Source organism: Diorhabda carinulata, chromosome 8 (genome assembly GCF_026250575.1).
Source record: "Diorhabda carinulata isolate Delta chromosome 8, icDioCari1.1, whole genome shotgun sequence".
Lineage (NCBI taxonomy): Eukaryota > Metazoa > Arthropoda > Insecta > Coleoptera > Chrysomelidae > Diorhabda > Diorhabda carinulata.
In genome coordinates this window covers 7,053,267-7,068,929 of record NC_079467.1, presented here as the reverse complement: position 1 = coordinate 7,068,929, position 15,663 = coordinate 7,053,267, and the positions used below count along the sequence as shown (strand labels likewise).

Sequence of the window (15,663 nt, the reverse complement as noted above, 5' to 3'; positions counted from 1 at the left end):
GAGAAGGAAGGCTTCTTACTTTGGCCACATTTTTAGAAATCAAAAATATGCCTTGTTACAGCGGATCATGGAAAGGAGGATAGAAGGTAGGCGTGGCCTGGGTAGAAAAAAATTTTCATGGTTGAAAAACCTTCGAGATTGGTTCCATGTACGTGATGTCGCAAATATAATACACATGACTGAAGATCACCTAACCAAAGAATGATTGCCAACCTTCATTATAATGAAGCAGGCACTGGAGGAAGAAGATTGATCAAAAATAAAATATGTGAATCACTCAAAAAGAAAGGAAAGAGTTGAGTGAAAATATTTGAAAAATTATACTGACTTCTTCATGAACTAGATAAAAAACTTGGCATAGTTTTCTAGAAAAACGAATAACCTTCAAGGAGAAAGTCAAGCTGTAAACTGAAATTAAACAGTTTTTTTTGGATTTTCGAAAAGGGTGGGAAATGTTATACTAGATAGAAAACCTCTCTGACGTCAGGAATGGAAAAATTATCCACATAATTCCCCGTACTATTTTGAGCTATTTGGTTTCTTTTCCGACGAAATAACATTTGAGATTTAGTCTTCTTTCAAACCGATGAATATAACAGTATAAGATAAGAAAATGTACTGTACATATTAAGAAGGATCGTTTGTCACCTCGTCCTTACACATTCTGACTCCTACTTACATATAAAATTACTTTCGTATCTGTATGCATAAGAGGAACGAAGGAGTACTCAGATTAGAGCAAATAACCCTGTAGAGTTCTCGAAAAATATATATTTTCAAATAGGATAACTTAATTAACAACGTATATTTTTGCAATTTCTTATTGCCCATGTAGCATACAAAATATCAAAGATCAATAATGGCCATTAATGAAAAAAATTGAGAAAAACTTTTTTCGTAAGTAATATTACAGTATGAATAAAAAGTATTACCTAGAATTAAAAATAACAAAAGGTCATATTCAATACGAATGTTTTCATATATAAAAACCATTTTTATTGAAAATTCATTCTTTTCTTATATTTTCCATAGAAATAAATTCTCTGCGATTCTGTCTCTTAATCATTGGATACTCTCTGGCATATTAACTCAATACATGGTTTTAAGTTATAATAAAAAATGTGTAATTCTAAAAACTGGTATACCTATTTGGTAATAATGATATTCAGTTTTCATACAAAATATTTCTAGTGAAAATGAGTAAATTTGGGAATAGAAGCTGAATTTCAATCTCCATATGCATCCCTCTATTTCCTCCAGTAAAGTGATATATGATGTTTCTATGGTGTATTTATTTATGATGATAATGATGATAAAAATACTTACGTGAATATTGTAATCGTAATTGAAGCGTCATGCATATTTGAGGCCGGCAACACGAACCATAACAGAGCCATAACCAAAAGCAGAGCAGAGAAATTTTTAGGGAAAAGAGAAAAAAATAATTTTACGTCAATACAATTCTGTTCACTGCTTTGAGTTTGGTGAGAGAAAGTGAGTTTTAGTCTCGATCAACTTTGCTTCTGTCGGTATTTTTCTATCTTCCTGATTAATGTATCGTGTGTTTTTGAGTTGAAATGATTTTTTTTTTCAATTTGTAACAATATAAGACAGATATAGATCAAGACATTTTGTGTCATCTCATTGCAAATTTATGTAGACATATTCAAAATTATTATATACGTAATAAGAAATTTCATCGAATTTTTTTTCAATTACTCCACAATAAACTCAAACTCATTAAGTATGGAAGTACTACGAATCATCATTAGACAAAATTATAAAGAACGACGAAAATGAAGAGAAGAAGCTGTTGTATATGCAACGAGAGCTCGTTTTATACAGAAAAACTGATGAAATCATAAACACAAATATAATAAATACTAATTTGATATTGGACAAGAGCAAATTATATGATGATGATGGAGAACAACAAAAATGTTAAAAACGTTAATGATAGAAACTTTGGAAAAACTTGGAAAAAAAGAAAGCAACAGCTGTCAACAGTCAAAGAAGATGCATTCATTCAAACAAATGACAATAGAGGTGTGGTAAGAAGCGGTTAAGAGTGTGAATACATATAGGAAAGAATTTGATCGGAACATAGGAATCAACTTATTTCAAATCTATCAGTGTGGATTGCGATAAAACGTCGAAGTGGATTTTAATAAACTCAACTCACTGAATTCCCATTTCACGCTTTGTGTACTATATTTATTAGAATCGATATCAAAATAAGTTTAGGGATGTGCTTTAGCTTTACAGTAACGGCTGTTCTAGAACATTGGTGATAAACAGAGAGACATTCATTAGAAACTCTTAGAATCTCTTTATGTAGTGAAGCAATATTCTGATTAATGTCTTGTGCTTTAAAAACAACTGTGCAAATAAGGTGTCACATTTTCCAGAACAAAAACACACTCTTATGAGACTAATCTAAATGAACATGAACTATTACTTCAACTAAAGCAAGTAGACGTGAAATTGTTGAAAACTAACCTGGTTTAGAGAAGAAGAGTCATTTTTTATATAGATGATACACCATCTGACATATATCATGAAAACATTGAATCCGTCCAGTGATTTAAAATAAGAATTGCAACAAGCTTAATGAATGAGATAAACGAAAAAATAACAGCAACCGTGAGTATATTGAATGGTAAATTCACTTTTAAACAATAAAATTGTGTTTTTCTTATCGAACAATAGAGCACATTGAACAAGCGGGTACTTATAAATAAAAAAAGTATTTTTTAATGTCATTAACAAATGGATGGAATTTTGTGGAATTATTATGGTAAGCCAAAACATCAACCTTAAGATGTTGATCTTAGTAGAGTAAACACATGAAAACTTCTGTGGGGACTGAATATCCGGGTATTTCAGAGACCTACATCATAGAATTCTTCTGAGTTAATGACAATTTTACTTGAAATACATATATTGGAACTTACTAAAAATCAAATATTCCTTGAGTTCAGTCATTGAATATGAACGTGAGGATTCAATAGTTAATAGAAGGAAGTTTTGTTTATCAAAACTATTTGAAATTTTTTAAGCGAAACGTATATCTGCATAGCAAACAATAAAGAATTGAAGAATCTCGTTTTTTTAGAAAATTATCTTTTACCCTTATCATTTCTCTAAGTTCCTTATTATGATAAAATGACTTTTTTTGACTAAATTATTTGTGACAAACTGTCTCGAATTTTCATTCCAATTTAATGACTTATCATTTAAAAATTCCAATTTTTTGGACCTGAGGGCTTGTCTTTGATTTTATTTATACAGCAGAGAGAGTGAGAATCCAGTGGAGCAGCTTAGTTCATAATCGTTCACAACGAAGTTTTATTTGCTAGAATCATAACGCCGTTAATATAAGGAAGATGTAGATACGCGTAGCTGAGTGGCTGAGATCGCAGTCGGCAGAGTTATTTGACGAAGGAATTACAAAGCTTTCTCACCGCTATGATAAGTGCCTCAATATGTTCAGACGTACAAAATATATTTCTATCCTTTACTCTGTCGATTATTGAGCTATTACTATGAATATAATATTAGAATTTGCATAAATTGTTTTCATTCAAAAAAAAAACATTCCAACAAAAAAAACACACACATGGTTTGTGTTATATTGAGTGTAAAATTTGTACTTGAAAAAAACGCAAAACTACTGAGAGTAAATATTTAGAAAAATAAGCAAATCTCAAATGATCTACTTATGGTTGAATTCCTCGAAAAAAATAACTGCATTCTTCTTTAGTGGTGTGTATTTGTTTTTCTTTGTTCATCGTCAAATTAATATGATCGAATTTGCTCAAATGATCAAGCAATTTGTTGCTATTTTGATTGTATACTTATTTTGGGTATCTATTTAGTAAATAATAATAGAGGCTAAAAGACTCATTTCATTACAATACCGAAAATATGTTAAGCTATTGATGTGTTCCAAAAAATCATATAATATTGATGACTTCCTTTTAAGACTACTTTCAGTGATAAGAAGTTCTTTCCTTATGTCGATTGTATAGTCTGTAGCAATAATTAGTACGAGATTTAGCAGAAGACATCTTTTAATTATAATAATTGCAAAAAACTGGAAAAATTGATGAATTTTTGTGTCTTAACATTACAATCATGAATATGGGACAGAAAATAATTCTTCTGAAGCTTGACCATTAGGCCGGGCTCAAGTTGAGATGCAGTCAACACGTGCAGGGCAGCATAGTGTCTGTAACTCTTGTTGTCTAATAGGACCGTGCGAATTGAGTGGCAGAGCAGGGCAGGGCGCCGGACGTGACCAATGTGGCACTCGTAAATGTCACAGAAACTTCGTCACACTCGCACAGTTGCCTACAGGTGTTTAGGGAAAATGGAATCTCGTGAAGAAAAATTGATTGAACTAGTACGAAACCACTCGGTGTTATATAATACAAGTGACCCAAACTATATGAAAATTAAATTGAAACAAAATATTTGGACAACGATTGCATCCGAACTTAATTTAAAGAACGGTAAGTACGAAACTGTGTCTCAATATGTGGAGGCAACTGCTCCACACAGTTTTCTCGAGATGCCTTCCCTTGCGCTGTGCTGCCCTACCCTGCGTCTAGAAGGAGCATACCAACAAACAAGACTGAAGAAAATATGGTGGAATCAAGCGTTCGCATAGTATTAGCTAGGGGGGAACGTAACAATATGTGATCTAGACAATTTTTGCCTATTTGTATTGTAGACAGTTGGTTAGCGATATATTAAAACCTATTAGTCCGATCGTACCAACTTGATGCATTTTTACACCGTTAAGAGAATTATGTCAGTTAGTACTTAAAGAATCATAAATGTTTGAAAAAAAGAGAAATTTCTGAAAATCTATGCTATACGATGCTTAGTAATTATATAAAAGGTTATCACAAACAAACAAAAAGAAATTTGTATTACAGTGGGAATAAGTTTGAAGGTTTCCGTGGTAGAAATTTGATTATGAAAGAATTGCCCCGTCTTCGACCGGCCTCTCACTGTGAAAACCGATGAAAATTAGGTAAATGATCTAGTATTATGTGAACGTTCAATACAATCCTGATGCTCTCGAAATCAACTCACATAAATTTTTGGTTACCCCATAAATTGGCAGCACGAAATCGAAATCTGCAGTACACTGTTAAAAACTATTGAAATGGAGAGACAAAGACAATAATACTGGGTCGTGTATGCTGAAACTATGAAATTTTGGAACATTCAATTTAGTACTGTACTATTGACAATTGACCAGATAACAGAAGAATATTGAAAAGAATTTCCCGTGATTGGTTAAGAGATCAGGCTATGTATTGCAACAAGATAATACCAGACAATACACATCTTTGATGAATCGCCAAAAATTCAATAAACTTGTTTGTGGAGGATAATAGAAGCTGATGTCGATTAGATTGACACACAATATCTGCGACATTATCAGGTGATTAAGAATCCTATATCGTTGATCTTTTGCATATTTGGTCAATGAACAATTTCATATCAATATTTTAGAGCTACCTTTTTCCTCATTCGCAATTAAATTAAATCGATGGAAGCTATAAAGCCATTATAAGCAAAAAATGGTTGTTTTCTCCTTTATTGCCCCGAAATAATACTATAATAGATACAGATAAACATATTGGAAAGAACTGTAGAACTGAGTCTTGTTAATGAATTTTCACCACCACTAAAGTACCAAAGAGATATTAAATGGATCGCAACAATTCTGGTTAAATAATTTTCTGTTCATAAAATAGTCGAAGAATCATTTATTTCAAAATATCATGTTTTTAGAACAAATTTCATGGGTATGGGAAAATTACCAGAATTGTTATTCAATAAAATTCGTCAAGTTAGTAATAGTGTTGTCCAATAACTCAATAGATTTTATTGAGATATTTGTCAACTCCAATATGTATATAAAAGTTTAACAGAAGAATTCAACTTAATAGAGGCATAAAGTGCAAAAAGATCCTCTGTAACTTGTGCAAGCATCCAATGGTCCGAACTGGGTGTAAAAAAATATAAGAAGTCGTATAGACCAACTACCGTTTATTTAAAAAATCCTAGATTTTCATGTTATTATATTAAAAAAAATTACAGTAGACACTAAAAGGCTCATTTATATAAAATTTGGATCTCTCGAAAGAGCAAACAATGCAAATATAACTGTTTAATCAATTATTTTGGATCAATTTGTATTTTGTCACAGAAAATACTTTCAATCTTTTGACTTTATTTTGTTTTTCAATAAAATATATAAAGAGCTTTGGTAAAATCCAATTAAATGTTTTCTTCTTGATGATATTGGAATTGCTTAGTTTCAAAAATGCCGTAGCCTATTATCTTTTGGTAAAATTTTATTGGAAATACGAAGTATAAGGTTCATAGTATAGAACTAAGGAGAATATTCTAAAATTTATAAAGCTACTACATTAAAGAAGCAATCAAAAAATACCGTACGTATACATCCTATTGTTGAATTTTCATAAGAAAAATATATAGGTTAATGTGTAAAACGTCGTAATCGTAAAGAAAATAGTAGATATATTGAACTATATGAATATGAAAATCTTTAGAACACGGTCAATTTTTCGAGCGCTAGTTAAGACACCACGATACTAATTATGTAGCGAAAAAGGCATACTTATCAGTTTCTTTGGGTGTTGGTGCTTTGCAATTGCTAGATATATTTCAAGACTTATAAAAATTACAGAAATCTATTAATCAAGAGAAAGAAGATATATCCAAATCATGAACCAAAAAACAAATGCTCAAAAGCTTGCAATATTATTTTCCACCCACACAATGTGCAAATGAGCAAGACTGTTCTATTAAGCCTCCACTACCTAGCCTGTTATTCCGCGTTATATCCTTTCCCTCTCCCTAGTTCTGGGGTAGATTTCAGGAAGACGTGTCATGAATGTTTAGCTCCGATAACTATACATCCTTGTCGGCGTCATCAACTCTATTTCGATTTCCATTTTACTCTAAGGGCGCGTTTATGAGCGTTCCATTTTCATATTATATGAGAATGTTTTTTTTTGAAGTTAACTGAAAGCATAATTTTCGATCGGCCTAAATTAGAATTCGAATGCAAGCAGCCACTTCAACTTGCCTCTTAGTGTGAAACCAAGCTTCATAATCATTGGTCTACTATAGAGTTGTATGCATAATGATATTAATCAATTAAAAGAAACTGTCAAACTGTACAATGTTAACAATAAGAGGAAAAAGTTTATGTTATTCATTGTTATGGAAGATCCATGATAATGGTTACTGCTTTGTTCAGTGAAGCGTATCCAAAGACTGCAATGAAGAAAAGAACTATTTCATTGAGAGATCCCTTTCAACAAGAAGCATTCATTATAAAGAGAAGGATACAAAATCTTATGATGAAACTGATGCAGATACTGGAGCGTAATTATAAACATTAGGAAAACATGTTTACTGAGAATTTATTACAAACAGAATTTTTCCTTACAGTCAATAATATGTCACATTCTAGAAGAAGGTGACGAAGCAAGGGGATTGCTCTTCCGTTTGTCTTTAGAGGAGCTAATTCTAGAAAACAGATTTTTTATAAATTAATAATATTTTCCAAATAAAGTACTTCCATCACCAACGAAAGTACTTTCATCACCAATGATGTTCCTTTATGTAATTAAAGCAAGAAGGTAGTATTTCATTGAATTTTGACTAGTTCTAATACAATATTGTTGAGCTAAGTATGAATTTCTCATTATAATGAAAATTGAAAATTATATTTGACAACTTAAATTTTCCTAGATGCTGATTTTAAACAACGTTTCCCGATAACTTTATTTTTGTATTTGCTGCATTAAAACACTTTACAGAACTATAGGTTTTCTAAAACACTTCGGAGGCATACTAGATCTGCCAAAATTTTAATTATGCTAGAAATTATTCGTTTCACCTATCCAGGGACACATTGTGTATGTTGTTATTGATAAAATTCCACAAAAATATCGCAGTCCTCTAAGCCAGATTAAAAATATTGGAGACGTGTCTACTATTCACTACAAAATAGTGAGCGAAAAATATCTTGCAACAATTTTGATTTTGGTTGTTGTTGATTTAGGTAATTATTCAATAAGTCGAAGAAATGATGTTACTTTTATAGGTGATAGTCGATAGCTATATAAAAAGAACAATTTTGTAGGAATCCATTGATATTTTTTTGAACCAATAACTTAAAGAATAAACTTTAAATACTAATAGAATATCGTAATGGGGATTGTAGCCTAATTTTTACCGATTTGACGCTATATTGGAAGAAGAAGGCATTATATTCGATATAACGTAAAAATTACATTTAGAAGAAATCATATATATATATATATATAAAAACATGTACTTTATGACTGGGTAGGTCACCTCAAATTCACGATGACTACAGGGTTTGAACGATAATGAAAACAATAATAACACCGATAAGATTGTGTTTAATGATATTGGTCGACTCTTGTTCCGACAGTGATGAAAACTTTCGTGTTATAAATTTTGTTAATCAGTAACAAAAATTTTCTTTCCATTAAATTACTGATATACGAATAGCTTGAATTTTCTTTTAAACATTCAACGCTGGAATAGATGGGATTGGGATAGACGGTATAATAAAAAGTTAAATGTGCACTTAGGCGTGCGTGCGTTTATTTAATAAGAGTAAAAAATATTGTTGCCCTCAGAATAAAACTACTCTTCAATGTTTTCAAGGATTTGTTAGTTTTGGTTTTAGTTAAGAGTATTGATTTAATATTACTGTCCACTACACTGTATTCTTCTTTTGCTGTGTAAACATTAAAACATTAGTAGTAGCACGATTTTTTGCCAAACATCGATTTTATTCATCAATGTCATCTCCTTCAAGAGTAATACAAACATTCCAGCGCTTCTCTAGCTTCTCGATGTCGTGCTTGTAGAAACATTTGTCTTTTATCATAAAATAGGCTTCAGTTTCAGCAATTTCTTTCTCGTTTGAACTGAATTTCTTACCTTCGTGCATTTTTTTGAGATCAGTGAATAGTCAGTAATCACTGGGGGCCAGATCTGGATTATACAATGGATGAGACAGCAATTCAAAGTGTAATTTGTTCAATTTAACAATCGTTTCCTCGAATTGCGAAGTTATGGATTGTCTTGGTGAAGCAATAGTTTTAGGCCATTTTTCCTTGATTTTTTGCATTCAAATGATGCAATAAATCTATATAGTATTCGCTAACAAATGTCTCTCCCTTTTGGAGATATTCGATGAATAGTATTCCAAGCGCTTCCAAAATACTGAATAATCTTTCCAGCTGTGTATTGTGCCTTTGGACGCTGCAGTCCACTCAGATGATGATCGTTTTGATTCCGGAGTGAAGTGATGGTTTCATGTTTTATCCATTGTCACAAATCGATACAAAAAATCTGATTTATTACGTGTATACATGCCCAAACACTGCTCTGAATCAACACGTTTTTGATCGACTGTGAATAAACGCGACACCCATTTTAAAAAAGGTTTCTCGTGGTCAAATGTTCATTCATAACTGTGAACACACTGCTTTCTGATATCTTTACATCAGCTTTATCACGCAGTTTCAATTTACGATTAGATATGACCAATTTCTGGACTTTTTCGATGTTTTCTGGAGTAACCCTCTCAATTTATCGACCAGAACGTTAACAATCATCGGTGTCTGTACGACCACATTCAAATTCAGCTAACCAATAACAAATGATTCTTTTCGATGTAACAGAGTCCGGATAACACTTTTCAAGCCATTACTGATCTTGTACAGTATTTTTTTCATCAAGAAGCACCCGAAATTGTTTTGAAAATAACAAAACTGGCTTCACTTAAATGGCTGTTACCTTTTTTGTCTTTTGAAAGCTGGTACTTCATGAACGTCATATGGATTTCACAATTGCAGCATCATCTGTGTGTCAATCACGCGACTTATTGAGTGATGTATTATTATATTGCTTGTAGGCAACACCCATCAAAACCAATCAATCGTTACATTATCAAAATATGCGTAACAATACTGAATTGATGGGATTGCTTGAATAGGAATATACTAAGTTTCCACCTTATCTATATTTATAAGCAGCTAGCGCTGAAAATGAAGGAAGATCGAAATACTCTGTCGATCACAAAGAAAACGAGAGAGAAACTAGAGAGGCTTTGATTAATTTGTTCTTTACGAGACTGAACCATATAATATCATTTTGCACAAGTTATCCATCGGAATGGAATCTGAATTAATGAACATTTTGAAATACTATCGTAAAAATAAAATATGAATTATTGAATATTTTGATAGAAACTAGAATTTGGTTAAAAAGATCCTTGCAGGAGAAGAATCTACCATTAAAAAATTGTTCATAAGCAGATTCTTAGGAAATATTTTTTTTTACAAGAGAAACAAGTTTTCACGTTATGAATATCTATAATTTCTTCTTCTATTCTTAATATTGAATACTGCACCTCAATAGGAACGATATTAGAATAGGGTGATCATACATGTTAATTATTGATCAATAAAGTGCAACACCTCTTTAAAATTTAATGAATGATGCAGCTTGAATTTGGAAAGCTACTAATGAACATAGTATAAATCATGTGAAGTGCGACCCAGAATATCAAACTTATATAACTCAAATAATGTTTGGACGTAGTACCTGAGTAGTGTTTTTGATTGAAAATTATTTTGATTTAGGATTAAAAAAAGGTCTTATGAAGTGTATCATTTTATGAGAATAATAATTATTTCTACTCATTGCAGTGATCGAAGAATTACAAAGTATTGGGGATTATGGGTTTTTGTTGATTTTTCGTTATCACTATCATCAAATTTTGTCTATTGTCATATATCTGTTATCTATCATGCATAAATGATTTGCGCAAATTATGTTACTTAGATCAATTACTTCTGATGAAAAATAATAGGATATTTTCCACCTCTATATAACAGCCGATGTGCAGACAAAGATTTTCTTTCTTCTCTTTTTCAACCAAAGAATTTAAGTATAATTTACAAACTCACTATCATCTATGCACATATCTTGAAAAATAATGGACCACAAAAATGATCAGTGCCTAATCAGCACGTGAACACTCTGGACAAAGCGCAATGCGGCATTGATTTGATCCAAATCAGTGGCACCATAATATACCACAAATAAAAAGTCGCATAAGAGGGGCGAATGCCACATCGCTGAAGAAGTCATTAAATCAGGTGTAGTACAGAGACAGTATCGTATTATCGTAGGTACTGCAGTGAGATTATTAGTCTGTTGTGTGATTTTCTTAAATATGTCTGACTCGGAGACAGTTGATGAAGTTGTTGTATTTTGGTTTACTATTTTTCTTCGATAAATAGACTCTACATTAATTAAGATACATACACACCCACTATGCTAATTTTTCTTCTTTCAAAAACATTATAAATATTGAGAAAATTTATAGGTGATCATATTAACCGAACACTTTCTCTAAATTACCGTCTAATGATATACCAAGTATAGTATATTTGAGAAAGGGTTGTTTTTCTCTTGGAATAAGTATTGGCATATTTGAACATTTCCCTAAAATCTAGTTTTTAGACGGGGACAGTATCATCCTGTCGAATATTTTTTTTAATTAATAATAGTTGTTATTGATATGAACGTTTCTGTTCGCTTCAGTATCCATTCAAGTTCAGATCTTTTGTTAATTCTTAATAAGAAAAAAAGAAATTCACCAATAGGCTAGGCTTAATAAAACTAAGCACCAATATATTGAGTAAAATTTGTGAGAAATATTTATTATCCATACAAAAAGTTCAATTGTTTGTATCTGTTATAAAAATAAATATGAATCTATTCATTATACACAATTATTGGTCTATACAACTTCTTCAAGATCCGATTGAAGCAAGGACCGGACTAAATTCTAATATTGAAAATTGGAAATACAAAATTAAAATGATATCACCTGACCACCTTCGCCTTCGACGCTCTGTAATTCTCGCCATTCTTCGATAGTTTGAGCCAAGTCAACAGTGCAGAGTGGAACTTTCACTTCTCCAATCTGGTCGTGTTTGGAAAATCGGTCGAAATCAAATATGGCGAAGACTAAGGTTTTGTTCATAGCTTCCGAGTACGGCAAACTCTAAATAAATTTGTATGTTATCAATAAATATTATATAAATTGAGGACTATATTTCAATCAAGTTGTTCAGAAAAATAGATTATGATAATAATTTACTGGAAAATTCAACCCCAATAGTCTAAAAATTGGTAAACAATTCATTACATATACTAAATGGATAATTTTAACGTTAACAACTCCTTACAATTGTCGACATTATAAAAGGTCCAATTCTTACTTTATAATATTTCTATATTTCACAGTGTAATAGATACTTAAATACAGGAACTACTGAGAAAGTGAAAAACGTCTCTGTCTGATTTTTGCATTCCTGCAAAATCACCAGTTCAATGAACAAATGTTTGTTACAGTTCGTTGTATCATAGGAACTCATGTTTTCAACGACAAACTAGAGTTCAATACCATTTATGAACCATGAGACAGTGAACTGTAACTTACACTTGAAAGGACCGAATATTGTTAATAAACATCCAAAAATACATATACTTAAATATACATTGTACATAAATAATATGATGAGGTAAGTTCGTTCCAGCAAAGTTCAAAAAGACCAAACAAATGTTCACTATAAGGAAAATAATGGGTGACTAACAAACTGGTCGGTTAAGTTGATGGGAATATTCACGGTCAGACACAATAAGAAAAATTTCCAAGCCTTGTTACCAAGCGAAATTCAAGCATTTGTCTATGGGAATAGATAAGGTGGGCTTCCGAAAATTTTATTTTTGCATGACAATCTGAAATCTCGTACATTTGCTGTATAGTCTTGATTTGGTACCTAGTCATTTCCACTATAATGAGGAACTGGCTAACAGTAGCCGTAAGCTTTATTAACGAAGATTAAAATTGTTTGCTTCCGTCGCTGATCGAAGGCAGCAGGAAGGAATTTCAAAGAATGTAGAAACGTTTTTTTAATTTCAAAGCATCCAATTTCTGAATAGTTCTCTTGTATTGGTAAAAGAAGATCATTATGAGTATTAGATATTGAAGTAAAATTGAATTCAACTTATAATGTAGTCTCTCAGTGAACTACAATGTAATGTAAGGAATCCACAGATGTGAACATTCAAGAAAAACGATTGCTTATGAGAAATATGTTCCATTTACAGTGGAAAGTGTTATGTTTTGTAAATTATTCGGAGTAGATACTTGTAGTAGAAGATTCTACTAGTAAACTGACCAAATAATAGTGTGTAAAAGAGTAACATATATACATCTTTTAAAGTAATTTTTACTGAAATCAATCTAGTTAATGAATATGTTTTTTAAACTTAAAAGTATAAAAGTTTTTAGTGAAGTAAAGCACTGCAGTGCTGGAATGATTCGATGAAACTCTTTCCGAAAATGATTAGATTCATCTAAATTGATCTCCTTGAAAAAAGCAGTTATCACTTCATTAGAGCCAAATTTATGATGGCGAGTTTTTTATTATTTTTATATAACTATAAAAAACGCAAGAGCAGTAATAAAATAATAAATTTTTCCTTCGAAGCTATTAAAAAATTTAATTGAAATTTGTATCAAGACAACATATTAAAAAACCATTTCGGTATAAGAGTTTGAAATGACAGTATTACACCAGTATTTATTTTTCTTATACTCAGAACAAATTATACAGTTTCGTAATTTTTCATAAGATTCATCTGATAAAAGTTGGTTGAGAACGTTTAGGAAAGCAAAATTGTAACAATAAAATTATCAATAAATTCTCTTTTATCCATATTTCATTGTATTAAGATAGGTTTTGTCTAGCTTACAAAACTATCATTCCAGTACATTTTACATTGCATCAAGGTTTTTAAAGAATTTGACCTCGTCGCATTGATATGAAGTATAAGTTACATAAATTGGATGGATTTGATGAGGGTGTGAAGGTTTTTTTTCGAAGAAACGAATTTCATCGAAATTTCTTGAATCGTTTAGTAGTTGCAACTAAAATCATTCAATCTCCTCACCACTTGTAATCAACAGAACTTATTCAAATCACCCCAGTTTCAAATAATGCATTATTCTCTTCACCTAAAATTTTAAGATGACGATGATTACACTCCTTACTGATCATCTTTCTATTTTCATTGGTCTTCTCTCAATTATTTCAGTCATAGAATTTCCGAGGTATAACAATTTGCATTAAACCGATACAATTATCATTGTCATTAAAGATGTTGATCACTTGCTGATCAGATTATTTATTTTTGAAAATTTGGTAGAGCTCAAAATACCCACTAATAAAAGTAACAGACAAAAGTACGTAATATAGATAGGAGTTTTTACATTTACATGTTTACATTCCCTGCCTGTGTCTTTCCTATCTCCAATAACGAGAACTGCACGTCGATTAGAATGTATTCCTCTACGGAATCTGTACATGGACTCTTCTGTCAATTTATATTGACTTAACGTACGAAGTAATGAATTATTTCCTAATCATTGAAGAGAATAACTTTGTTCTTATGTGTTATATTAATCGATAAGAAACCGAACCAGAAAATAATTACATTGCTGTAGGATTATATTGGCAGAGAGAATTTAAATTAAGTTGGCACTATCTAGATGAAAATTTTGTCCCAGTAGAGAGTACATCTTTTTAAATCCCATGTCCATCTCATCACATTTTTTTAATATGAGGCATCTAGCATAGACATTCAAATATACAGATATCTTATTATATCGCTATCTGTTGAATTCGATCTTATTCAGATTTCAAATAGTTTTTCTACTGCTTTTTCGGATACGGTTTTTCAGGACTACATTCTAGGTTATTATATCGATATGTTACAGTTTACCAATAATTATTCCAGAATCAATGAGACATTAATTTTAAATCGGAATAGACCTAAAATCAGGAACATTTCGAAGCATAAACACATCAAAAGGTTTAAGAAATAAGAAATTGAAATAATTTATAGCAGTATATAGACAAAGTAGTATTCTTCGAGGGTCCATCCTATTTCTGTCTTTTCTTTGACCTCCTTATTGAACAATTTCGCTTGGGCCCCAAGAAAAGTTCAACGGATAACTCTCTCATTTATTTGATATTTCTATACTTTCACAATTTTTCCAGGTCCAAAAACATGCAATAGTCATCTAGATAATATAATAATCATTGAATTTGTCCATCAGTTTTTTCGAATTTCAATAAACAAATAATTACAGAAAATGAGTTCAAATTTCCAAACTGTTGTTTGAACCCTAGCATCTAAGAATATAATTTATAGTGACCTCTATAGATCAGACTGAAAACTTATTGGATGGTATGTTACATTAAAAATTTTTCATTACTTGTGGTAGAGTTATCTCAATTTAATTGATATAAAAGTAGAACAGAGGTATAATGAATATTTATTAACAACTTTAATAACAATCGTGTCAATATCACATTAACATGACTTTTTGGACCTTGTATTATTCATCAAAAAAGTGAGTCAGTGAAGACTTCAGTGTTTAGTGACAATTCAGATTGAATGTCCCGTTTTGGGTATGCTACA

General features: G+C 31.2%; 1 protein-coding gene across 8 annotated transcripts in view; it reads right to left on the bottom strand.

Annotated features, from left to right (window-relative positions):
- LOC130896921 (synaptotagmin 1-like) overlaps positions 1-15,663 on the bottom strand; it is a 103,370-nt gene that overhangs the window by 39,443 nt on the left and 48,264 nt on the right. For all 8 annotated transcript variants that reach the window (XM_057805312.1, XM_057805317.1, XM_057805314.1 and 5 more), the window contains exon 7: positions 11,999-12,175. In XM_057805312.1, coding sequence (XP_057661295.1) covers positions 11,999-12,175 — 177 coding nt within the window. The remainder of the gene's footprint in view (positions 1-11,998; positions 12,176-15,663) is intronic.